Genomic DNA, 26,464 nt, shown 5'->3' on the forward strand with positions numbered 1-26,464 from the left:
CGCAGCAGTGTCCAGCTGTGCTGCTGGGGATACCAAGCTGACATCACTGCAGAGCCTCTGATTGGACCTCCAGACTCAGGAGCTTGCCTTTCTAGGATGATCAGCATGAGCATGGTTAGGCCACCTGTGGAAAGGGGCTAGCGTATACATTGAAGACATTGGGGTGTTCAGAAGCCCCGAATAACCCGACATCAGGGTCCCAATGCCCAGTGGTAGCTCCAGCTCATTGAGTGTGTGTTTAGAGACAGAGGGAGAGAGAGCAATATCAGGTCGGTTTACTCCAGAATACAGTCATATCATGTAGAGATTCAGGTACAAGAGAACAGAGTGTGTGACTAACAGGGTTAGAGGAACCATAGGAGAGAAAAAGGAGGAGGTTCGTCAGTCCAACAAGTATGATGTACCTGCCAGCTGGGAGAATACAGAGAGGATCCGTGTGGAGGATAGTCACAATATTAACTGTGGCACTGTGGAAGAGGAGATGGGGAGAAACAACAGAAATGTAGAAATCTAGGGGAGAGACAATGTGCTCTGTAGGTGCAATCGAGACCCCCAAAGCGTGAGTTGCCAACCAGACAAGGTGCCTCCTCCTGTGTTCAACATGGTTTAAACCAGGGCAATATCCCAGGCTCGATTGCAGTTCTGGAGACTCCTTCTGAAAAAGGACACGAGTGTAGTCAAGTGTGATGCACTCTGCAGTTAAATAGCTGCAGACATTCAATGCCCAACTTATATATGAGAAGCACCACAATTGGAGAGCGAGGGAGAATAGGGAGGCAGGAAATCAAGACAGATGGAGAGATGGTGAGGGTGGGGGTGCAGTGGGTGAGAAGAGAGGAGGAACTAAAGGCAGGAAAGAAGAGGAGAGAACAATGAAAAACTGCATCAGATGATTTACTTTTCCAGTGAATCAGGATTTCAAAGAACAAGTTTGATATTTACAGACCTCCTGCTTTGACCCCCTGTGGTATCTGAACTCCCCTGACATTTAGATCAAGATGAAACACTCTGACCTTTCCTTAAGTTATTTGTTATAAATTGAATATTTCAGCTGCTATAACCACCCAATAGATTTCACCCACTTCTCCCATCCCCCCTAGTCTCCCCATCCTCCCCTAGTCTCCCCATCCCCCCTAGTCTCCCCATCCTCCCCACCTTCCCCTAGTCTCCCCATCCCCCCTAGTCTCCCATCCCCCCCTAGTCTCCCCACCTTCCCCTAGTCTCCCATCCCCCCTAGTCTCCCCATCCCCCCTAGTCTCCCCATCCCCCCCTAGTCTCCCCATCCTCCCCTAGTCTCCCCACCTTCCCCTAGTCTCCCCATCCCCCCTAGTCTCCCCATCCTCCCCTAGTCTCCCCATCCTCCCCTAGTCTCCCCATCCCCCCCTAGTCTCCCCATCCTCCCCTAGTCTCCCCCATCCTCCCCTAGTCTCCCCATCCCCCCTAGTCTCCCCATCCTCCCCTAGTCTCCCCATCCTCCCCTAGTCTCCCCATCCCCCCTAGTCTCCCCATCCCCCCTAGTCTCCCCATCCTCCCCTAGTCTCCCCATCCTCCCCTAGTCTCCCCATCCTCCCCTAGTCTCCCCATCCCCCCCTAGTCTCCCCATCCTCCCCTAGTCTCCCCCATCCTCCCCTAGTCTCCCCATCCCCCCTAGTCTCCCCATCCCCCCTAGTCTCCCCATCCTCCCCTAGTCTCCCCATCCCCCCTAGTCTCCCCATCCCCCCTAGTCTCCCCATCCCCCCCTAGTCTCCCCATCCTCCCCTAGTCTCCCCATCCTCCCCTAGTCTCCCCATCCCCCCCTAGTCTCCCCATCCTCCCCTAGTCTCCCCACCTTCCCCTAGTCTCCCCATCCCCCCTAGTCTCCCCATCCTCCCCTAGTCTCCCCATCCTCCCCTAGTCTCCCCATCCCCCCAGTCTCCCCATCCCCCCTAGTCTCCCCATCCTCCCCTAGTCTCCCCATCCCCCCTAGTCTCCCAATCCTCCCCTAGTCTCCCCATCCCCCCTAGTCTCCCAATCCTCCCCTAATCTCCCCCATCTTTCCCCTCTCCCCCCATCTCCTCCCCCTTGCCTCCATCCTCCCCCCTTCCTCCCATCCTCCCCCCCCCCTCCCCACACCCTCACCCCATCCTCCCTCCCCTCTTCTCCCCTCCCCAGTGTACTGTTACTGAGTTGCTGGAAAGAGTCTTGATGCTTGTTTGCTCTGCCCATCCTCCCCACAGGGTTTTTGAGCAGGGGGATTCCTGAGTGGTAGAAACTGTTAGCAGGAAATCACTGACTACTTGCACTGTGGGAGATATTTCACAGAGTTCCTGGCCTGTGAAGTGCTTCTGAATAATTGAGCTGTTATTATCTTGTGGCTGACGTTACAAATTCGAGGTTTTATAAGGTTGTTCTGTTTTACAGCTGTGTTTTAGTTTAGGGGAAAATGGAGGAATACAGGGGGTCATGTGACCTATTCTGACTGGGAAGAAGGTGCTAGGCTCTATACTGACAATGGATAGATTACTAACCTCCAAAGTCTCAGGGAGTTGTTAAAAATGTCGGATTTTACAAACAGTTATACTTTGTCTATTTAATTTCAAAATAGAATAAAGTTGGGAGCCTAAAGGATAACTAATCAGCATTTCTACCTGGATAAAAGGCCCCTGTTATTCATGTTGCCATAGAGATAGATATTGGGAGCCATTGTGGAATTGGATTGCAAGATTCTCCTAAAAGAAATCCCTGGATTTCACAGGCAGGTCAGTATGCCAGGATCCGACAGAGAAAGAGCGAGCAGATAGAGGATAGATGGTTCACCCGACAGGAATGCGGGTGGGAGATTGAAAGACCAAACTTGTGAGAATTTTAAACCTCGGCTGGACACCTCACCAAGCTTGAACTAGAGGGAGGATCTCCAGTAATACTCTCACCGTGAAGGGCAGTTTGGAGTTCAGAATTTACTACGCTGGGAAAGGAAAAGAGCAGAAGTAAAGCCACAGGAACAAAGAATCCCATTGGAATGGGTCTGGGAAAATTGAATGTCTGCTTAAGGGACAGTATAAAATATAACCATGGTGTGGGAGATTTTTGGTTATTTTAAATGTTAACAGGGGTAAGGTCTGTTCTGTAGTTTAAAGTATAAGAGTTGCCTCCAAAAATAGGGTGTTAATCAAAGTTGCTTTCAGTTTGTTTTGTTGTAGTAAAATTTGTAAAACTTGAAATCTTGTCGTGTGATCTTGTCATGTGATCACTTAACAAAAACAGAATTATCTGGAAAAACTCAGCAGGTCTGGCAGCATCGGCGGAGAAGAAAAGAGTTGACGTTTCGAGTCCTCATGACCCTTCGACAGAACTGGTGATCACTTAAGTTGGTCATTGGGAATTCAAAGTTCTTAAAAGTTATCAGCCTCTATGGAAATCGTAACATTGATCACAGCTTAGAGTGTTGCACTAAACAAATGTGTTTACACTTGAGTATACGAGTGGGCAGATGAAATTTAATTTAGATAAGAATGCAGCACTTTATGTAGGAGGATAAATGTGCAACACACGAAAACTTGAATATTGTTAAAATAGCAAAGGATGAAACTAAAAGAGCTAAGTTCAATGTTTAATGTGTCCAAACAATGCAATAGTGATCATAACTCCGTTAGATTCAAGATTGTTATGGAAAAGGACAAGGATGGGCCAGAAATCAGAGTTCTAAATTGGGGGAAGGACGATTTTAATAAGATCAGATATGATTTGGCCAGAGTGGACTGGGAGCAGCTACTTTTAGGTAAATCTGTGTCAGAGCAGTGGGACTCGTTCAAGAAGGAAGAGTACAGGGAGAGTACAGGGCCAACGTATTCCAGTAAGGACAAAGGGTGGGACCAAATGGATGTTGAGGGATATACAGGATTGGATAAAGAGGAAAAGGGAGGCTTATGGCAGATACCGAGGGCTCAAAACAGCGGAAGCCCTGGAGGAGTATAGAATGTGAAGGGGGGAAACTTAAAAACAAAATTAAGAGAGCAAAAAGGGGGCATGAAAAAACATTGGCAGGTAAAATAAAGGAAAATCCAAAGTTATTTTACAAGTACGTTAAGAATAAGAGGATAACTAGGGAAAGAGTTGGGCCCATTAAGGACCTTAGCGGTAATGTGTGTGTGGAGCTGGAAGACGTAGATAGGGTTCTAAGTGGATACTTTGTGTCGGTGTTCACTAGTGAGAGGGACGACATGTGTGCGGAAATCAGGCAAAAGGACTGTGACATAATTAAAGAAATTAGCATAGAAAGGGAGGAGGTTCTAAGGAGCCTGGCAGGCTTAAAAGTAGATAAATCTCCGGGCCCGGATGTAATGTATCCCAGGCTGTTGAGTGAGGCAAGGGAGGAGATAGCAGGGGCACTGGCAATAATTTTCAACACCTCTCTGGCCACAGGAGAGGTGCTAGAGGACTGGAGGACAGCCAATGTGGTACCGTTATTCAAGAAGGGAGGAAGGTATAAACCAGGGAACTACAGGCCAGTCAGTCTAACCTCAGTGGTGGGGAAACTATTGAAGCAATTCTGAGGGACAGAATTAATCTACATTTGGAGCAGCAGGATTAATCAAGGACAGTCAACATGGTTTTGTTAAGGGGAGGTCATGTCTGATCAATTTGATTGAATTTTTTGAAGAGGTGACCAGGTGTGTAGATGAGGGCAATGCATTTGATGTAGTCTACTTGGACTTCAGCAAGGCTTTTGATAAGGTCCCACATGGGAGACTAATAACGAAGGTAAGAGCCCATTGGATCCAAGGCAATTTGGCAAATTAGATCCAGAATTAGCTGAGTGGCAGGAAGCAGAGGGTGATGGTCGAGGGGTGTTTTTGTGACTGGATGCCTGTGTCCAGTGGGGTTCCACAGGGATCGGTGCTGGCTCCCTTGCTGTTTGTGGTGTATATAAACGAGTTAGACTTGAATGTAGGAGGGTTGATCAGTAAGTTCACGGATGACATGAAAATTGGTGGGGTGGTAAATAGTGAGGAGGATAGCCTTAGATTACAGGAGGATATAGATGGGCTGGTCAGATGGACTGATCAGTGGCAAATGGAATTTAATCCGGATAAGTGTGAGGTGATGCATTTAGTAAGGGAGGTACCGAGGATCAGAGGTGCATGTCCACCGGTCCCTTAAGGTAGCGGGACAGATAGATAAGGTGGTTAAGAAGGCATATGGGATCCTTGCCTTTATTAGCTGAGGCATAGATTATAAGAGCAGGGAGGTTATGCTGGAACTGTATAAAACGCTGGTTAGACCACAGCTAGAGTATCGCGTGCAGTTCTGGAATCCGCATTACAGGAAGGATGTGATTGCACTAGAGAGAGTGCAGAGGAGATTTACCAGGATGTTGCCTGGGCTGGAGAGTTTTATTTATGAGGAGAGATTGGATAGACTGGGGTTATTTTCCCTGGAGCAGAGGAGATTGAGGGGGGACATGATTGAGGTGTATAAAATTTTGAGAGGCATAGATAGGGTAGACAGGAAGGAACTTTTCTCCTTGGTGGGGGGATCAATAACCAGGGAGCATAGATTTAAGTTAAGGGGCAGGAGGTTTAGAGGGGATGTGAGGAAGAATTTTTTCACCCAGAGGGTGGTGGGAATCTGGAACTCACTGCCTGAAAGGGTGGTAGAGGCAGAAACCCTCCTAACATTTGAGAAGTATTTGGATGTGCACTTGAGATGCCACGACATACAAGACTATGGGCCTAGTGCTGGAAAATGGGATTAGAATTGTTAGGTACTTGTTTGATTGGCACAGCCTCGATGGGCCGAAGGGCCTTTTTCTGTGCTGTAGACTTTATGACTCTATGAGAAGAGCAAAGCTCATGAGATGATCACCTACTCAGCCGAGAAGGAGAATGGAACTGTACAGGGCAGTGGTCAGACTGCATCTTGAATACTGGGTCCAATCGTTGTGAATGGATTCATCCTGTCTCTGTGGGATCCAGTTACAGACTTAATCACAATATGGGGCGCATACACAGACTGGCTGTGACTGGCCAGAGCACGACTCAGATTGTCAAGTTGACCCATTACTCACTGATGTGGTGATGTTGTGTGATAGGAATTGTTAGATTGATTAGATTCAGTTCTGAAGAAGAGTCATACGGACTCAAAACATTAACTCTTTCTTTCGCTCCACAGATGCTGTTAGACCTGCTGAGTTTTTCCAGCAATTTTTGTTTTTGTTTCAGATTTCCAGCATCTGCAGTATTTTGTTTTTATATTGTTAGGTTGGTAATGGGCTGCTTCAGATCAAGAGTCTCAACAAACCTGCACCGTCAGTTTAGGATCTCTTTGCTAAAAACAAAAAAACTGCGGATGCTGGAAATCCAAAACAAAAACAGAATTACCTGGAAAAACTCAGCAGGTCTGGCAGCATCGGCGGAGAAGAAAAGAGTTGACGTTTCGAGTCCTCATGACCCTTCGACAGAACGTTTGGAGCTGGTGTTAGGGTTGGATAGGGCATTAGGTTTAGGGTTATTGGTTGGGGAAAGTCTGTCAGGCAAAGGCTTTGGGTTATGGGTTTGGGTTTGAGCAAGTCAGTCATCACATTCCTCACTGAGGTTAGTTTATGTCTGTAATTTCCACACAGTGGGAAGCTTAGCACATAGATCTGAGCTCAAAATACCTTAACTAGTGGAGAAACCAGTTCTGACATTGTATGTAAACTTCTCAATCATGGAGAATAATGGAGAAATACAGCCGGTCATAGCACACATGAATAAGGAGTTCCTGGGAAGGGTCTTTCAGCTGAGATGTCAGCCTATCTACTCCCTCTTCAGTGACTGACCGGCACACTGAATGACCTCAATTTTGTGCATAGTGTGTGTGTGCCACAATGTCAGAACTGGTTTCTCCACTAGTTAAGGTATTTTGAGCTCAGATCTATGTGCTAAGCTTCCCACTGTGTGGAAATTACAGACAAAAACTAACCTCAGTGAGGAATGTGATGACTGACTTGCTCAAACCCATAACCCAAAGCCTTTGCCTGACAGACTTTCCCCAACCCATTGGACCCCTGAGCCCCATTAACATGGCCCTTATATCCCAAATATCTGTGTTCAGAAGATCATAAAAAATAGGAGCCGCAGTAGGCCATTCAGCCCACCAAGCCTGCTCCACCATTTAATAATGCCATGGATGATCTGATTGTGGCCTTAACCTCACTTTCCTGCCTGTCTCTCATAAACCATGTAGATCAAAAATCTGTCTAACTCCGTCTTGAATATGTTCAATGATGCAGCCTCCACTGGAAGAGAATTCCAATGACTAATAGCCCTCTGAGAGATGAAATTCCTCCTCATGTCCAACTTAAATGGGAGACCCCTTATTCTGAAACTGTGCCCCTAGTTCTAGATTCCCCCATGAGGGGAAACATTCTCAGCATCCACCCTGTCAAGCCCCCTCACAATCTTTTATGTTTCAATAAGATCACCTCTCATTCTTCTAAACTCCAATGAGTAAAGGCCCAAACTGCTCAACCTTTCCTTATAAGACAAACCCTTCATCCCAGGAATCATCCGAGTGAACTTTCTCTGAACTGCACCCAATGCAAGTATACCCTTTCTTAAGTAAGGAGATCAGAACTACACACAGCACTCCGGGTGTGATCTCACCAATGCCCTGTATAGCTGTAGCAAGACTTCCCTACTTTAATACTCCACCCCCTTTGCAATAAAGGACAACATTTTTCTTCCTCATTACCTGCTGTACCTGCATGCCAACTTTTTGTGATTCACGTACAAGGACATCCAGATCCCTCTGCGCTGCAGCTTTCTGCAGTCTCTTTCCATTTAAATAATATTCTGTTTTTCTAATTCTTCCTGCCAAAGTGGACAACCTCACATTTTCCTACATTATACTCCTTCTGTCAAATTTTTGCCCACTCATTTAACCTGTCTACACCCCTTTGCAGACTCTTCGTGTCCTCCTCACAACTTGCTTTCCTACCTATCTTAGTATTGTCAGCAAATTTGGTTAGAATACAGTCAGAACCTTCACCCAAGTCATTAAAAAGATCATTAATAGTTGAGGCCTCAGCAATGATCACGTTGACACTCCAATTGTTACAGTTTGCCAAAGTGAAAATGCTCCATTTAGCCCAACTCTCTTTTTCTTGTTAGTTAGCCAATCCTCTATTGGCCCATGCTAATATATCACCCCAACACCATGAGCTCTTATCTTGTGTGTTAACCTTTTATGTGGCACCTTATCACTTTTTGGAAATCCAAATACACAACATCTACTGGTTCCCCTTTATCCATCCTGCTTGTTACATCCTCAAGTAACTAATAAATTTGTCAAACACGATCCCCCTTTCACAAAACCATGTTGACTCTGCAAGATGGTATTATGATTTTCTAAATGTCCTGCTACTACCTTCTTAATAATAGATTCGAGCATCGATTGTTTTACCTTATTTTATTCATTTATGGAATGTGAGCATTGCTGGCTAGGCCAGCATTTATTTCCCATCTCTAATTGTTCTTGAGAAGGTGGTGGTGAGCTGCCTTCTTGAACCACTGCAGTCCATGTGGTATAGTTACACCCACAATGCTCTTAGAGAGGGAGTTCCAGGATTTTGATCCAACGACAGTGAAGGAACAGCGATATATTTCCAAGTCAGAACAATGTAATTGAAAGAGAAACTTGCAGGCGATAGTGTTCCCATGTGCCTTTGTCCTTTTAGGTGGTAGAGGTTGTGGGTTTGGGAGGTGCTGTCAAAGAAATTACTCGTTGGTTTATCCTGTGTGAATTTTCTAGGATTGAAGATTTGGGTGGGGTTGTTCTTAATAATATCTCGTTGGTGGATTAATTCTAAGTCAAAACATGGCAATCAGTTAGTATCCGTGACTTGAGATGCCTGGGAATTAATGGGAAAAACAACAACTTACTTTTATATAGCACCTTTAACATCGTAAAACATTCGAAGGTGCTTCACAGAACTATTATCAGACAGGACACTCAGCCACATACAGTTATTTTAGGGCAAGTGATCAAAAGCTTGGTCAGAGATAGGTTTTAAGCAGCGGCTTAAAGGAAGAAAGTGAGGTAGAGACACAGAGACATTTAGAGAGGAAATTCCAGAGCTGAAGGCATGGCCAGCAGTGGTGGAGCAATTATACTTGGAGATGCTCAAGGGGCCAGAATTGGTGGATCACAGAAATGGAGGAGATTGTAGAAATGGATGGGTGAGACCACAGAGCGAAATCAAAACAGGGTCTTAAACTTTAAATGTGGTTCTGAGACTTCATGGTCCAAACTTCAGTCGCCCATGGTAATGAAGTGCTCCCCGAGAGTGTTCTTCCTATTTACAGGAGGTTGTCAGTCCCAGTATTGGCTGGGCTGTGAGCTGAATGCTGATGTTTTAATGAGGCAGTGAAACACGCAGGGTGATTCAACTAACTAATGCAAAGCCCTGATGTAATGTTTAATATTCCAAAAGGGTGTTGGATTTCAATTGCTAATTTACTGAATGCTGTGTTCAAATGACCTGATTCAGTCTGCCTGCCCTTCAAAACTCAAAGTGTTCTTTTTTCTGAAGTACCTGGGAGTTGAGTGTCTGGTCAGACAAGGTGGCTGCACTTAAACAGCAATTCCGAGTCGGATTGCCAATCCTCCAGGATTGTCTAGATTTTCCAGGAATTTAGGATTCATCTGAAGTCAGCAGCAAGCAACCCAAGAGAAAAATCAAAGAGACGTTAAGCACAATTCTGTAACATTTCTGTTTCATTGGAACCTTTCTGTTTCTGAGTTATAAAAATACTGGGGGTGCAGAAAAGGCTTTGTGACTGACGGTCATGAATCATCCAATCAGGTAACAGAGTCTGGTCTGTTAATGTGGGAAGGCGGAGCATCATGAGGATGGACATATCAGGCAGCCAATGGATGGGGGTGGGACTCTTGGGTCATGTGAAGGAATTTTCCAGAATACATGAGCCAGGGGGTTGAGGGTCAGCCTGCAGCGTGGTTCACTCTCTGGGTAATGAGTGTCGGTGCGGATTGTGTGGTTCATTCGGACCCTGGGTGTCAGTCTGCTCCATGGGCATTCCGTTTAAAACTAAGGAAAGCCAAGTAGACTCAGGGCCTCCCAGGATTAGATAATTCATTACTGGACGGTCGCACTTATTATTTTCAGTGAGGTGTTTGAACAATGAAGTCAGGGAATGTTGATTTATTAATTATACAGCATATCCTCCTCGGGGTCCCTGAAGATCAAGGCTGACTTGCTTCTACTCCAGTTCTGACATATACAATACTATTTAAATTGCTTGCCATTTTAACACTCCACCCTGCTCTCTTGCCCACATGTCTGTCCTTGGCCTGCTGCATTGTTCCAGTGAAGCCCAACGCAAACTGGAGGAACAGCACCTCATCTTCCGACTAGGCACTTTACAGCCTTCCGGACTGAATATTGAATTCAACTATTTTAGATCATGAACTCTCTCCTCCATCCCCGCCCCCTTACTGATTCCCCTTTTTTCCAATAATTTATATTGATTTTTCTTTTCCCACCTATTTCCATTATTTTTAAATGTATTTCCATCCATTGTTTTATCTCTACCTTTTAGCCTATTTCGATCCCTTCCCCCTACCCCACCCCCACTAGGGCTATCTGTACCTTTATTATCACTTTCCTTAAATAATATCACCAGATTAAACACTTCTTTGTCCTTTTGTCTGTTGGTTATCTCCACCTATCACTGACCCTCTATCCAGCTCTACTTGTGTTCCCCCCCCCACCCAAACTTATATTTCACCTCTTTTCTATTTTTCCTTAGTTCTGCTGAAGAGTCATACGGACTCGAAACGTTAACTGTGTTCCTCTCCGCAGATGCTGTCAGACCTGCTGAGTTTTTCCAGGTATTTTTGTTTTTGTTTTGGATTTCCAGTATCCGCAGTTTTTTGCTTTTATCTTTTTTGCTTTTAACTATTTAAATACCTTTGTTTTAAAGGTTGGAAGGGATCCAAATGTGCTAAATTCTGAGCTCAGCATCTCGAGCCTAATCCAAATAGCTGTTAAAAACTGGCAGCTTTGTACATTTGGAGGAAAATGACAGGCTGGCAAACTGGGCAGGTACACAACAGATTAATTGTTACACAGAGACGTGTGTACTCCATGCCAGGCAGTATTGAAAAATGTTTATAAAACACTGGTTAGGTCTCACCTGGAGTATCCTTCCCAATCCTGGGCACTGGACTTTAGGAAGATGTCAAGGCCTTGGTGAAGGTGTGGAGGAGATTTACCCAGAATGGGACCAGGGGTGAGGGACCTCAGCTCATGTTGGGAGACTGGAGAAGCTGGGATTGCTCTCCTTAGAGCAAGGAAGGTTAAGGGGAGATTTAATCAAGGCATTCAAAATGATGAGGGTTTTTCATGGAGTAAATGAAGGAGAAACTGTTCCTCGTGACAAGATGCTCAGGAACCAGCTGACACCGATTTAGGATAATTGGCAAAAAGAACGATAGGCGAGATGAGGAGAAATTTTTCTACACAGTCAGTTATGACCTGGAATGCGCTACCACAAAGGATCATGCTAGCAGATTCAATACTAACTTTGTTCAATTGAAAACTTATTGAAAGAAAAATTTGGCAGAGTTACAGGGAACGAGCAAGGGAGTGGGATTAATTGGATAGCTCGAGTAAAGAGCCAGCACAAACATGATGATCTGAATGACCTCTTCCTGTGCTATATGATTCTGTGATTATATTAAAGTTAAAGTATCATTTCATGTAAGGAGAATTTAATTGGCCTATCCCTCATCAATAACTGTAGTTTTCCTTGTTTAACAAGCTCTATGCTGCAGAATCTATTCTGCTTTTTGTAGCCCAACAGTACTTTCCATTAACATCAACTTCCCTGCAAAGGCTTTAGATCAATATTACTGCAATATAAATCATATACAATAGCTGCAGACTGTCCTAGCTATCCAGGAGCCTTTTCCTGAAGCGCTAAGTGACACAATAAGATGCTACAGGATGGGAGGTGCTTGAGTCTAGAGACCCCGACAGCAGGAGCCAGGGTGAGGCTGGAAAGCAGTCAGGTTCTCTTCCCTCGACATAGAATTGAAGTGTTTGAGACAAAGAGTGAGAATGATAGGCCTGGTGTATACTGGCCAATCGATAAGCAAACTCTAAACCATAGAAGGTAAGGATGTTTGAAATCAATGTCTGTAACAGACAGCAACAGGGGTGGAAGGGAATCTCCCAAAATCCAGCTCTGAAGAAGAGTCATACAGACTCGAAACGTTAACTCTGTTTCTCTCTCCTCAGAGGCTGTCAGACCTGCTGAGTTTTTCCAGTATTTTCTGTTTTTATTTCACATTTCCAGTATCCGCAGTATTTTGCTTCTATCTCCCAAAATCCTCACTGGGTCTGCTCTGTCTGACCTTAGGCTGTTTAAATTCCCTTCAATTCATATCCGTTTCTTTCCAAATTTTGTGTTCAAAACTTTTCCATCTAGTGTCATACACTCAGGACAGGTACAGCACGGGGTTAGATACAAAGTAAAGCTCCCTCTACACCGTCCCCATCAAACACTCCCAGGACAGGTACAGCACGGGGTTAGATACAGAGTAAAGCTCCCTCTACACCGTCCCCATCAAACACTCCCAGGACAGGTACAGCACGGGGTTAGATACAGAGTAAAGTTCCCTCTACACTGTCCCCATCAAACACTCCCAGGACAGGTACAGCACGGGGTTAGATACAGAGTAAAGCTCCCTCTACACTGTCCCCATCAAACACTCCCAGGACAGGTACAGCACGGGGTTAGATACAGAGTAAAGCTCCCTCTACACTGTCCCCATCAAACACTCCCAGGACAGGTACAGCACGGGGTTAGATACAGAGTAAAGCTCCCTCTACACTGTCCCCATCAAACACTCCCAGGACAGGTACAGCACGGTGTTAGATACAGAGTAAAGCTCACTCTACACTGTCCCCATCAAACACTCCCAGGACAGGTACAGCACGGGGTTAGATACAGAGTAAAGCTCCCTCTACACTGTCCCCATCAAACACTCCCAGGACAGGTACAGCACGGGGTTAGATACAGAGTAAAGCTCCCTCTACTGTCCCCATCAAACACTCCCAGGACAGGTACAGCACGGGGTTAGATACAGAGTAAAGCTCCCTCTACTGTCCCCATCAAACACTCCCAGGACAGGTACAGCACTGGGTTAGATACAGAGTAAAGCTCCCTCTACACTGTCCCCATCAAACACTCCCAGGACAGGTACAGCACGGGGTTAGATACAGAGTAAAGCTCCCTCTACACTGTCCCCATCAAACACTCCCAGGACAGGTACAGCACGGGGTTAGATACAGAGTAAAGCTCCCTCTCCAATGTCCCCATCAAACACTCCCAGGACAGGTACAGCACGGGGTTAGATACAGAGTAAAGCTCCCTCTACACTGTCCCCATCAAACACTCCCAGGACAGGTACAGCACGGGGTTAGATACAGAGTAAAGCTCCCTCTACTGTCCCCATCAAACACTCCCAGGACAGGTACAGCACGGGGTTAGATACAGAGTAAAGCTCCCTCTACACTGTCCCCAACAAACACTCCCAGGACAGGTACAGCACGGGGTTAGATCCAGAGTAAAGCTCCCTCTCCAATGTCCCCATCAAACACTCCCAGGACAGGTACAGCACGGGGTTAGATACAGAGTAAAGCTCCCTCTCCAATGTCCCCATCAAACACTCCCAGGACAGGTACAGCACGGTGTTAGATACAGAGTAAAGCTCCTTCTACACCGTCCCCATCAAACACTCCCAGGACAGGTACAGCACGGGGTTAGATACAGAGTAAAGCTCCTTCTACACCGTCCCCATCAAACACTCCCAGGACAGGTACAGCACGGGGTTAGATACAGAGTAAAGCTCCCTCTCCAATGTCCCCATCAAACACTCCCAGGACAGGTACAGCACGGTGTTAGATACAGAGTAAAGCTCCTTCTACACCGTCCCCATCAAACACTCCCAGGACAGGTACAGCACAGGGTTAGATACAGAGTAAAGCTCCTTCTACACCGTCCCCATCAAACACTCCCAGGACAGGTACAGCACGGGGTTAGATACAGAGTAAATCTCCCTCTACACTGTCCCCATCAAACACTCCCAGGACAGGTACAGCACGGGGTTAGATACAGAGTAAAGCTCCTTCTACACCGTCCCCATCAAACACTCCCAGGACAGGTACAGCACGGGGTTAGATACAGAGTAAATCTCCCTCTACACTGTCCCCATCAAACACTCCCAGGACAGGTACAGCACGGGGTTAGATACAGAGTAAATCTCCCTCTACACTGTCCCCATCAAACACTCCCAGGACAGGTACAGCACGGGGTTAGATACAGAGTAAAGCTCCTTCTACACCGTCCCCATCAAACACTCCCAGGACAGGTACAGCACGGGGTTAGATACAGAGTAAAGCTCCCTCTACACCGTCCCCATCAAACACTCCCAGGACAGGTACAGCACGGGGTTAGATACAGAGTAAAGTTCCCTCTACACTGTCCCCATCAAACACTCCCAGGACAGGTACAGCACGGGGTTAGATACAGAGTAAAGCTCCCTCTACTGTCCCCATCAAACACTCCCAGGACAGGTACAGCACGGGGTTAGATACAGAGTAAAGCTCCCTCTACACTGTCCCCATCAAACACTCCCAGGACAGGTACAGCACGGGGTTAGATACAGAGTAAAGCTCCCTCTACTGTCCCCATCAAACACTCCCAGGACAGGTACAGCACGGGGTTAGATACAGAGTAAAGCTCCCTCTACTGTCCCCATCAAACACTCCCAGGACAGGTACAGCACGGGGTTAGATCCAGAGTAAAGCTCCCTCTACACTGTCCCAGTCAAACACTCCCAGGACAGGTACAGCACGGGGTTAGATACAGAGTAAAGCTCCCTCTCCAATGTCCCCATCAAACACTCCTAGGACAGGTACAGCACGGTGTTAGATACAGAGTAAAGCTCCTTCTACACCGTCCCCATCAAACACTCCCAGGACAGGTACAGCACAGGGTTAGATACAGAGTAAAGCTCCTTCTACACTGTCCCCATCAAACACTCCCAGGACAGGTACAGCACGGGGTTAGATACAGAGTAAAGCTCTCTCTACACTGTCCCCATCAAACACTCCCAGGACAGGTACAGCACGGGGTTAGATACAGAGTAAAGCTCTCTCTACACTGTCCCCATCAAACACTCCCAGGACAGGTACAGTACGGGGTTAGATACAGAGTAAAGTTCCCTCTACAGCGTCCCCATCAAACACTCCCAGGACAGGTACAGCACGGGGTTAGATACTTTAGCTGTCTCCCAGCATTGTGCTTCATTTCTGGGATGTGGCTGTCACTGGCTTGGCCAACCTCTGTTGCCCATCGTGGTCCTGTGAATGTGTAAGTCTTAATAAACTGACCACCTTGCTCAGCCACTTCAGAGGGCAGTTCGAGTTCAGGGGAAGAAAGTTCCCCTTGGCAAGGGGGCAGGGCCTGCTCACCACTGCAGAAGATGGTGTGCGGTGACGCTGGGCGGGTGTTATTTAGGTTGTCAGTTCGGTGGCCAAGCAGCCGAGTTGGCTGTGCCCCTGCCAAACTGTTAGAGGCCTATTAAGGCCATTAAGAAGGTAATTAAGGTTGTTAAGGACACTGCCTGTCTAACCGTAAGGTTGGCATAGAGCCCAGGGGCCTTCACATTTTTCATGAAACCTCGTCCACGGGCAGGATGAGGTTTCATGAAGGTTTTGTTAATTAAATAAAAAAATTTGAACAAATTACTGGACGTGTCCCATCTCATGTGACAGTTTCACCTGAGGGGAAATGTCCTTAACATTTTTTTTTCACCTTTATTAAATTTTCCAGGACTTAAATTAATCTCCCTGAAGCAGCTCCATGTCTCGGGAAGATTCCTGTGCTCCTTTGCACGCAGGCCCTGACTCAGGGAACCCACACCCCACCCGGGAACCCCCACCCCCCCCTCGCCCGCACAGGGAACGTTCAGCCCTTCCGGGTGTGCGTCACGCTGGGTGGGCCTTAATTGGCCCCCCCCACATAAAATGGCGGCAAGCACCCAATGGGGGGGCATCGATCAGGTTCACACTCACTCCCACCCACCCCCCCGCACACTCCCCCCAACAGGGGGAAAATTCAGATCAAGGTGTGGCTCTGCAATTCCAATGGGCTGAGACTGGGTAAGGACTGCAGGATTCCTTCACTAAAGGACATTAGTGAACCCGTTAGGTTTTTATGACCATCTGACAGCATCATGGTCCAGTAACACAACCACTACGCTATCATACTCCCAAAGTTTCTGTGTATTGCAGACTACTAACTAGTACAGAGCGGATTTGTACTGAGGACATTTAGCAGTCGTATCAGAGTTGCTGGGGAGGGCTGTATGACTCTCTTGCTAATGATCTTGAGTCCAGTGAGACTGCACAGACACGTCAAAAGGAAATGCTTGTCTGCGAATCACAATCCTCTTCTCCTGTGCTCAGAATCCCCTATTCCACTTCCCCTCTGCTCTGGGTGTCAGATTGTGCCAGTGTTGTCTTGAGTGTCAGGTGATTGGTCCATGTGGAATCAGACCGCAGTGAAATGTATAACAGACTCTATCAGGTAGATCTTAGGCAATTCTCAGTCAGAAACAATATCCAGGCTCTGAGGACAGTGTAAAAAACGAAAAGATTCACAAAGAGAATACCAGAACTGCAGGGTCAGAGCTATCAGGAAAAGCCACACCAGCTGGGACTCTCTTCTTTTGAAAAGAGAAGACTAAGGAGTGATCTAATGGAGGTCTTTAAAAATATGAACATGTTTGATAAAGTCAAAATAAAGAGAAATTTTCCCGATTCTCAAGACTAGAGACTATCACAGAAACGTGGGGAGTTGAGTTGGGGCAATGTCTTTGTGACTGGGTGGGGAGTCAGATGATGTCAGCCTTGACTCAAAGCTGGTACACTCACCCGAGTTACAAGACCATGGCTTCAAACCCCACTCCAAGAACTTGAACAGAAAATTCAGGCTGGCATTCCCGATGCAGTACTGAGGGAACTCCGCACTCGGAGGGTCAGTACTGAGGGAACTCCGCACTCGGAGGGTCAGTACTGAGGGAACACCGCACTCGGAGGGTCAGTACTGAGGGAACACCGCACTCGGAGGGTCAGTACTGAGGGAACACTGCACTCAGAGGGTCAGTACTGAGGGAACACCGCACTCGGAGGGTCAGTACTGAGGGAACACCGCACTGTCGGAGGGTCAGTACTGAGGGAGCACTGCACTGTCAGAGGGTCAGTACTGAGGGAGCACCGCACTCGGAGGGTCAGTACTGAGGGAGCACTGCACTGTCGGAGGGTCAGTACTGAGGGAGTGTTGCACTGTCAGAGGGTCAGTACTGAGGGAGCACTGCACTCAGAGGGTCAGTACTGAGGGAACACCGCACTCGGAGGGTCAGTACTGAGGGAGCACTGCACTGTCAGAGGGTCAGTACTGAGGGAGCACCGCACTCGGAGGGTCAGTACTGAGGGAGTGTTGCACTGTCAGAGCGTCAGTATTGAGGGAGCACTGCACTGTCGGAGGGTCAGTACTGAGGGAGCACTGCACTGTCGGAGGGTCAGTACTGAGGGAGTGTTGCACTGTCAGAGGGTCAGTACTGAGGGAGCACTGCACTCAGAGGGTCAGTACTGAGGGAACACCGCACTCGGAGGGTCAGTACTGAGGGAGCACTGCACTGTCAGAGGGTCAGTACTGAGGGAGCACCGCACTCGGAGGGTCAGTACTGAGGGAGTGTTGCATTGTCAGAGCGTCAGTACTGAGAGAACACTGCACTGTCGGAGGGTCAGTATTGAGGGAACACTGCACTGTCGGAGGGTCAGTACTGAGGGAGTGTTGCACTGTCAGAGGGTCAGTACTGAGGGAGCACTGCACTGTCAGAGGGTCAGTACAGAGGGAGCACTGCACTGTCGGAGGGTCAGTACTGAGGGAACACTGCACTGTCGGAGGGTCAGTACTGAGGGAGTGTTGCATTGTCAGAGCGTCAGTACTGAGGGAACACTGCACTGTCGGAGGGTCAGTACTGAGGGAGTGTTGCACTGTCCGAGGGTCAGTACTGAGGGAGCACTGCACTGTCGGAGGGTCAGTACTGAGGGATTGTTGCACTGTCAGAGCGTCAGTACTGAGGGAGTGTTGCACTGTCAGAGGGTCAGTACTGAGGGAGTGTTGCACTGTCAGAGGGTCAGTACTGAGGGAGTGTTACACTGTCGGAGGGTCAGTACTGAGGGAGTGTTGCACTGTCGGAGGGTCAGTACTGAGGGAGTTGCACTGTCGGAGGGTCAGTACTGAGGGAGTGTTGCACTGTCGGAGGGTCAGTGCTGAGGGAACACTGCACTGTCAGAGGGTCAGTACTGAGGGAACACCACACTGTCAGAGGGTCAGTACTGAGGGAGCACTGCATTGTCGGAGGGTCAGTACTGAGGGAGTGTTGCACTGTCAGAGGGTCAGTACTGAGGGAACACCGCACTGTCAGAGGGTCAGTACTGCAGGAGCCCTGCACTGTCAGAGGGTCAGTAATGAGGGAGTACTGCACTGTCGGAGGGTCAGTACTGAGGGAGTACTGCTCTGTCGGAGGGTCAGTACTGAGGGAGTACTGCTCTGTCGGAGGGTCAGTACTGAGGGAACACCGCACTGTCAGTGGGTCAGTGCTTAGGGAACACCGCACTGTCGGAGCGTCAGTACTGAGGGAATACCGCACTGTCAGACGGTCAGTACTGAGGGAGTGTTGCACTGTCGGAGGGTCAGTACTGAGGGAGTGCTGCACTGTCAGAGGGTCAGTACTGAGGGAGTGTCGCACTGTTGGAGGGTCAGTACTGAGGGAGCACTGCACTGTCGGAGGGTCAGTACTGAGGGAACACCGCACTGTCGGAGGGTCAGTATTGAGGGAGCACTGCACTGTCAGAGGGTCAGTACTGAGGGAGCACTGCACTGTCAGAGGGTCAGTACTGAGGGAACACCGCACTGTCAGAGGGTCAGTACTGAGGGAGCACTGCACTGTCAGAGGGTCAGTACTGAGGGAGTGTTGCACTGTCACACGGTCAGTACTGAGGGAGCACTGCACTGTCAGAGGGTCAGTATTGAGGGAACACTGCACTGTCGGAGGGTCAGTACTGAGGGAGCACTGCATTGTCGGAGGGTCAGTACTGAGGGAGTGTTGCACTGTCGGAGGGTCAGTACTGTGGGAGCACTGCACTGTCGGAGGGTCAGTACTGAGGGAGTGTTGCACTGTCCGAGGGTCAGTACTGAGGGAGCACTGCACTGTCGGACGGTCAGTACTGAGGGAGCACTGCACTGTCAGAAGGTCAGTACTGAGGGAGCACTGCATTGTCAGAGGGTCAGTACTGAGGGAACACCGCACTGTCAGAGGGTCAGTGCTTAGGGAACACCGCACTGTCGGAGGGTCAGTACTCAGGGAACACTGCACTGTTGGACGGTCAGTACTGAGGGAGTGCTGCACTGTCAGAGGGTCAGTACTGAGGGAGCATCGCACTGTTGGAGGGTCAGTACTGAGGGAGCACCACACTGTCGGAGGGTCAGTACTGAGGGAGCATCGCACTATTGGAGGGTCAGTACTGAGGGAGCACCACACTGTTGGAGGGTCAGTACTGAGGGAGGGCTGCATTGTTGGAGGGTCAGTACTGAGAGACCTCTGTATTGTCAGAGTGTCAGTACTGAGGGAGCGCCGCACTGTCGGAGGGTCAGTACTGAGGGAGTACTGCACTGTCGGAGGGTCAGTACTGAGGGAACACCGCGCTGTCAGAGGGTCAGTGCACAGGGAACACCGCGCTGTTGGAGCGTCAGTACTGAGGGAATACTGCACTGTCAGACGGTCAGTACTGAGGGAGTGTCGCACTGTTGGAGGGTCTGTACTGAGGGAGCACTGCACTGTCAGAGGGTCAGTACTAAGGGAGCACTGCACTGTCGGAGGGTCAGTACTGAGGGAGCACTGCACAGTAAAAGGATCAGTACTGAGGGAGCACTGCATTGTCGGAGGGTCAGTACTGAGGGAACACCGCACTGTCAGAGGGTCAGTGCTTAGGGAACACCGCACTGTCGGAAGGTCAGTACTCAGGGAACACTGCACTGTCGGACGGTCAGTACTGAGGGAGTGCTGCACTGTCAGAGGGTCAGTACTGAGGGAGCACCACACTGTCGGAGGGTCAGTACTGAGGGAGCATCGCACTGTTGGAGGGTCAGTACTGAGGGAGCACCACACTGTCAGAGGGTCAGTACTGAGGGAGCATCGCACTGTTGGAGGGTCAGTACTGAGGGAGCACCACACTGTTGGAGGGTCAGTACTCAGGGAGGGCTGCATTGTTGGAGGGTCAGTACTGAGAGACCTCTGTATTGTCAGAGGGTCAGTACTGAGGGAGCACTGCACTGTCGGAGGGTCAGTACTCAGGGAACACTGCACTGTCGGACGGTCAGTACTGAGGGAGTGTTGCACTGTCAGAGGGTCAGTACTGAGGGAGCGCGGCATTGTCAGAGGTGCCATCATTTGGATGGGACTTTTATTTGATGCCATCTGGACGTAAAAGATATCACGGCATTATTTCAAAGAAATGCAAAAAAAAACCTGGTTGTTGTCAGGTTGCTGTTTATGGGATCTTGCTGTGCGTACATGGGAGCCATGATTCCTGCATTACTGCAGTGCCTACTATTTAAAAGTACAACATTGACTGTAAAGTGTTTGGGACATGCTGAGGTAGTGGAAGGTGCTGCAGAAATGCAACAACTTGCTCTTATTGTGAGATTGAATCCTGGTTTGTGCAGTGCCTGCTGACCCCATTCCAGTAGGTGTCAGCCTTGGCCTCAGGACCCATTAGTGAGGGACGGGGGAGAAATGAGCGAGAGGTTTTGCTGCTGATTGTCTTCCATAGTGATTGCTGCAGTGAGGAGTGTGTCAGTGTGAAGGGAGCTGTCAGATTCCTGTACAGCAACATGCCATTTCAGTCAGGATACCGGAGATCAGGAATTGGATTCTCCCTGAGAGCTGCTGCTCTGGCCTCAGGTGAATCAGATTGTGGAGTCTGGAGCCAAGAATTTGAGGCTATTTTCACCCCCTTCCCTAAACCGAGTGCGTAATTGTGGACAATGTAATAAATCAGCAGCAGAACAACCGACAGCCTCAGTAAATGCTTAATAATTCATCAACTCAGGCCAATAGTCAGATTGCATCAGCAAAGCACACAGAGCCCAGCATTGGCTGGAGACTCAAATCACTAACTCAGCAAATCGATTTTAACAAGTGCTTTCCATTCTCTGCCACTGCTCCCTGGAACATTGTACCAGCTCCATCCCTCACCCAGTCAATCAGCTGCACCATATATGATCAATATCAGCTCCCTCCTCCCCCCACCCCCTGCACAGTCAATCAGCTCCCTCCTCCCTCACCTGGTCGATCAGCTCTCTTCTCCCTCACCTGATCATTTAGTTACCCCCCCACCTCACTCAGTCGATCAGCTCTGCCCCACCCCTCAGTCGGTTGATCAGCTCCATAGACGTGAGCTGTTATTGATAATCAATGCTGTGGTTGGGGTTCTGAGCTCTTTCCCAGAGTTGATGGTTATGCTGAAGCTTCCCAGACTGTCTGAGCTGTCAATTACTGACAAGCCCTCCAATTGCGTTTCACACAGTGTTTGTTAGCCAAGGAGCACTGATATCCCTCCTGCTCATCTATTTGTGTCTCTCTCTCTTTTTTCTCTTTCTCTCTGTCTCTCTTCCCTTTTCTCTCCATCTCTCTCTCCTCATCTCTCCCTCCCTCTTCCCTGCTCCCACCCTCTCTCATCCCTGTTTGCCTCAGTCTTTCCAGGTTTTTCTCCCTGTTGCTCTCTGTCTGTTTCTCTTTCTCTTTCACTCTGTTTCTCTGTCTGTCTGTCTCTCTCTCTCTCACTGCCTAAAGCGATGGTATATTCTCTCCTATTCTCCTGTGGGAGAATGCTGTGTGCTGCATTTACATTCAGTGAATGGCCTCGTATTCTGAATGCATTTCCGGGCAATGGATTGATCCAGTTTGCACTCCCTCCAACCCGCCTCCTGTTCTCTTTGACCTCACAGTTGCTGTTTTTGCAAATTCTGCTCACTTTGTTTGGGAGTTGATTACAGGAGTGGTTTATTCAGCAATTGGTGAGTCACTCCTTAACTGCGTTTACTGTAAAATACCTGAACCTTTTGAAATTCCCACAGCTGATCTCCCTGGGCAATGGTCTTTAACAAGACAGCTTTTAATGGGTGAACTTCACCTCTTGCTTCTACTTTTGGGAGTTTGATGAGTTGGGTTCACTCGATTCCAGTCTCTGATCAGTAACTCTCGTTTACTCTGCTCTGTCAGTCTAAATGGGCCTGAGATTCTCTGTCACTTTTGGGGATCTCCAACCTTGTTAAATTCCACGATGCAGCCAGTTCAATGTGTACACTGAGCCCAGGAGAACAAAAAGTGATTGGTTCCTGCTTGGAGTTGACTGCAGTCACCTTCTCAATTGCAAAACCAGTCAAAGTGTGCATTTCATTTAGTGACTGATCCCTTAACTGGAGAGAGCTGTCACAGAGCTGGGAGGGGACAGTACCAGTCTCAGGCACTACTGGGTCAGCACATCCCAGGTGGGTCAGGGAGAAATTAGTTAATGCTGACCAGTCACCCAGAGTCAGTGTGGGGGTGTTTTGCGTGTGGTGCTGTGAGTTTGTGGCTGTGTGTGTGCTGTACAGAACGGTGTGTCTGAGAGCATGTTTCTGTGTGTGAGTGAGTGAAGGTGAGCGGGTGAAGGAGGTGGGTAAAGTATGGAGGTGCGGTAGGGGGTGGTGGGGTGAGCTGGGTGGGTGAAGGGGATGTGTTTGAGTGTGAGTGACCTGTATGAGAACCTCAAGCTGACTCTCTCAGAATGAATGTGCAAATTGAGGAGAATTGGAGCTAAATTTGCAAAGCTGTTCTCTAAGCGAGGAGACCTATCACAGCTCACGAGTTTGAACGGTGAGTCCTGCTCAGAAACATGGGGAGTCTCACCTGAACCCCTGGTTTGAGGCTCTCCTCTGGGAGAAAGTTGCTAAAATGAGCCGTGTGGGTTTCTGGATTTATAAGATGACTCCTCTCGTTCTTCTGCTCACAGCTGAGGCTCCCTAATTCTTGCTGGTGTTTGGGGACAAACTCTGATGGGATAGTGACGCCCTGTCCTCTTGGATTACAGTAATACAAACTCCCCGGATCGAGTTGATTTGTCTGCAGTCGAGGTTCACTGGAAGACCGAGGATGGCCACCTCAGCAATACGGCGGCAAATGAAGAACATTGTCCACAACTACTCTGACGCTGAGGTAAAGGTTCGAGAAGCCACGTCCAATGACCCATGGGGGCCCCCCAGCTCTCTCATGTCCAACATTGCTGACCTGACTTTTAATGTGGTGGCATTTTCCGAGATCATGGGGATGATTTGGAAGCGTTTGAATGACCATGGGAAGAATTGGAGACATGTCTATAAGGCATTGACCCTGCTGGATTACCTCATCAAAACCGGTTCAGAGAAAGTGTCGCAACAATGCAAGGAGAACATCTACACTGTGCAGACCCTGAAGGATTTTCAGTACATTGACCGGGATGGTAAAGACCAAGGCATCAATGTGAGAGAACGGGCCAAACAACTAGTTGCTCTACTGAAAGATGAAGACCGCCTGCGTCAGGAACGAGCTCACGCACTGAAAACTAAAGAGAGGATGTCCCAGGTGACAACAGGTTTGGGCAGTAACCAGCAACCTAACTTTGGCCGAGGGTCCAGTCACCCGAACCTGTCTTCATACAGTTATGGAGAGGAGTTTAGAAAGTCAAGAGCTGGATCTCCGGTCTCCCTCAATGAATGTGAGTACAGGCACTAACCTCACTACAGGCACTAACCTCACTACAGGCACTAACCTCACTACAGGCATTAACCTCACTGCAGCTCGAGAAGCTGCAGTCACTTCTATTTTCAATTGAATTCTATTTCACTCGTGTCCTGTCAGTTGTAGCTCAGAGGGTCAGAGTCAGAAGGTTGTGGGTTCAAACTTTGCTCCAGACTGACTCTCAGTGCAGTACTGAGGGGGTGCTGCATTATCAGAGGTTCTGTCTTTCAAAGGAGACATTAAACCAAGGCCCCGTTTGTCCTGTCAGCTGGAGGTAAAAGATCCCATGACACTACAGGATTCAAAGACAAGCAGCAGAGTTTTTCTTCGTGTCCTGGCCAATATTTATTCCTCTACCACATCACGAAAACAAATTATCTGGTCGATTTCAAATTGCTATTTGTGGGATCTTGCTGTGTGCACTTTGGCTACTGCATTTCCTATAACTGTGCCAACACTTCAAAATTACTGAATTGGCTGTAAAGCACTTTGTGAGACACCCTGAGTTTGTGAAACGTACAAACGGACACACGCACACACACATGCGCACACGCACTCACACACACACACACACACACGCACACACATGCACACACACACGCACACACACACGCAAATGCTCACAAACATGCTCACACACACACACACACACACACATGCACACACATGCGCACACGCACACACATGCACTCACACACGCACACACACACGCACACACACACGCAAATGCTCACAAACATGCTCACACACACGCACACACATTCACACACACACACACTCACACACATACACATTTACACACATGCTCACAACACACATAAAGATACAGACAAGCAAACACTGCCACACTGATACAAACCCTGCAAGACAGACACCCCCCACAGATACACAAACACACACACACACATACATACACAGATATACCAGCATACACACACAGATATAAACACACACATACACCAGTATAAATCCACACAGATACACAGCTATACACCCACACATATGCACACCTGCAGACACACACACACACATACACACACACACAAACCTCAGCAGACATAATATACAGACAGAGGCACCTATACACACACACACACACACACACACACACACACACACACACACACACACACACACGTATAGGCAAACAGACACAGACATACAGATGTTCAGAGACACAGCCCCACTCCCTCACACCAGGTAGTGTAGGTTCCATCCTGATCTCTCTCTCAGTTACAATGAGTCTCAGTGTCTCTGGACTGAAGAGGAAAAATCCCCCAGGGTACATTTCCTGGACTCCTGCTGAAAGTGTGGGTGTTGGCTGAGGATGGAGTCTGGTCTCTTGTGATTGCCTCTGAACTCTCGCTGCCAACTATAACCTTGGCGGTGTCTCTCAGAGCTTCCCAATCCTGCTCTGTGGTGCGAACCGGCACCTTGGGGGGGTGGGGTTGTTAGAGGGGATCTCCCCCGCCAACCAACCTCGAGCAGAGTACAGGATAAGGCCCTTCATCCCCTCTCACAGGCAGTTAATGAGTGAAGTCACAGTGTATTAAATCAGCCCGTGAGTACCCACAATAACCTTCCAAAATCTACAGTTATGGCACTGAGCCTGGACAATGAGAAGGTTCCAGAAAGTTCACTGTGTTGTAGGTATTGCGTGGATTAGCCTGGAGTTACTTTTTATTGTGAGCTGAACTTTTATCCAGAATCAACTCCCGAAGTACTCCCGGTCTACTCCCCTTCCAAACCCTGCAGGGCTGCATGTTAAATAAACTGGACCTGAAACCCTGTTCTTCCTGACACTGACCCTCAGAGACTGTCAAAGTAACCGGCAGCTGACAATGGCCACGTAATCCTCCAGGAGCAGAATAAGGAGAGATACCAGAGACAATCAGATAAGCTATTTGGAGCCCAGTTTGCCTCCCCTGGATGTCTCTGTTTAGCTTCACTAGAGGTTCCCTGTGAGTTCAGACACAGCATTTTGTTCGGAGTGAAGGAGATAATCAGCCGGCCCCCTGGAGGGAGCTGGACTAGGAGGCAGCAAGTGTAACCATTCAGGGCAAATACAGGATTCAGGATTGGCTGTCGAGTTTGAATCACTTATAGGAGAATGTTTATATTCTAGCCAGCTATTCCTGATGGTGAGAGTGAACTGGAAGCAGGTCATTTATTCTTTCAAATGATTGAAGATTTGAAAGCTCAAGTGTTTTGATATGATGAGGATCTTCTGGGCTGGGCAATGGGTTGTAGGATTTGGAATGAATGTTTAGGTGGTGGGAAGATGGGTTAATAACAGAGGTCAGTCGTGTTAAGCAATGGAGAAGCCATCATGCTAGGTTGAATTCAAATGTCCCTGGCATCTGTAGGGAGTACAGGAGTGCTACATTTGTTCATGGATGTGGGCTTTGCTGGCTGGGCCAGCATTTATCACCCATCCCTTGAGAGTTGCCCTTAAGAAGGTGGTGGTGAGCTGCCTTCTTGAACTGCTGCAGTCCATGTGGTGTAGGTACACCCACAGTGCTGT

The 26,464-nt window shown here is 48.3% G+C and overlaps 1 protein-coding gene across 6 annotated transcripts in view; it reads left to right on the top strand.

Annotated features, from left to right (window-relative positions):
• Nucleotides 1–26,464, top strand: part of LOC121293899 (epsin-3-like) — a 525,584-nt gene that overhangs the window by 9,925 nt on the left and 489,195 nt on the right. For 4 of the 6 annotated variants that reach the window (XM_041217344.1, XM_041217345.1, XM_041217347.1 and 1 more), the window contains exon 2: nt 23,255–23,917. In XM_041217344.1, the coding sequence (XP_041073278.1) occupies nt 23,255–23,917 (663 nt within the window). Of the gene's footprint in view, nt 1–23,021; nt 23,041–23,176; nt 23,918–26,464 lie in introns of those variants that run through there. The other 2 variants (XM_041217349.1, XM_041217348.1) reach the window with 2 other exon arrangements.

Source organism: Carcharodon carcharias, chromosome 22, assembly GCF_017639515.1.
Source record: "Carcharodon carcharias isolate sCarCar2 chromosome 22, sCarCar2.pri, whole genome shotgun sequence".
In the NCBI taxonomy this organism is placed as follows: Eukaryota; Metazoa; Chordata; class Chondrichthyes; order Lamniformes; family Lamnidae; genus Carcharodon; species Carcharodon carcharias.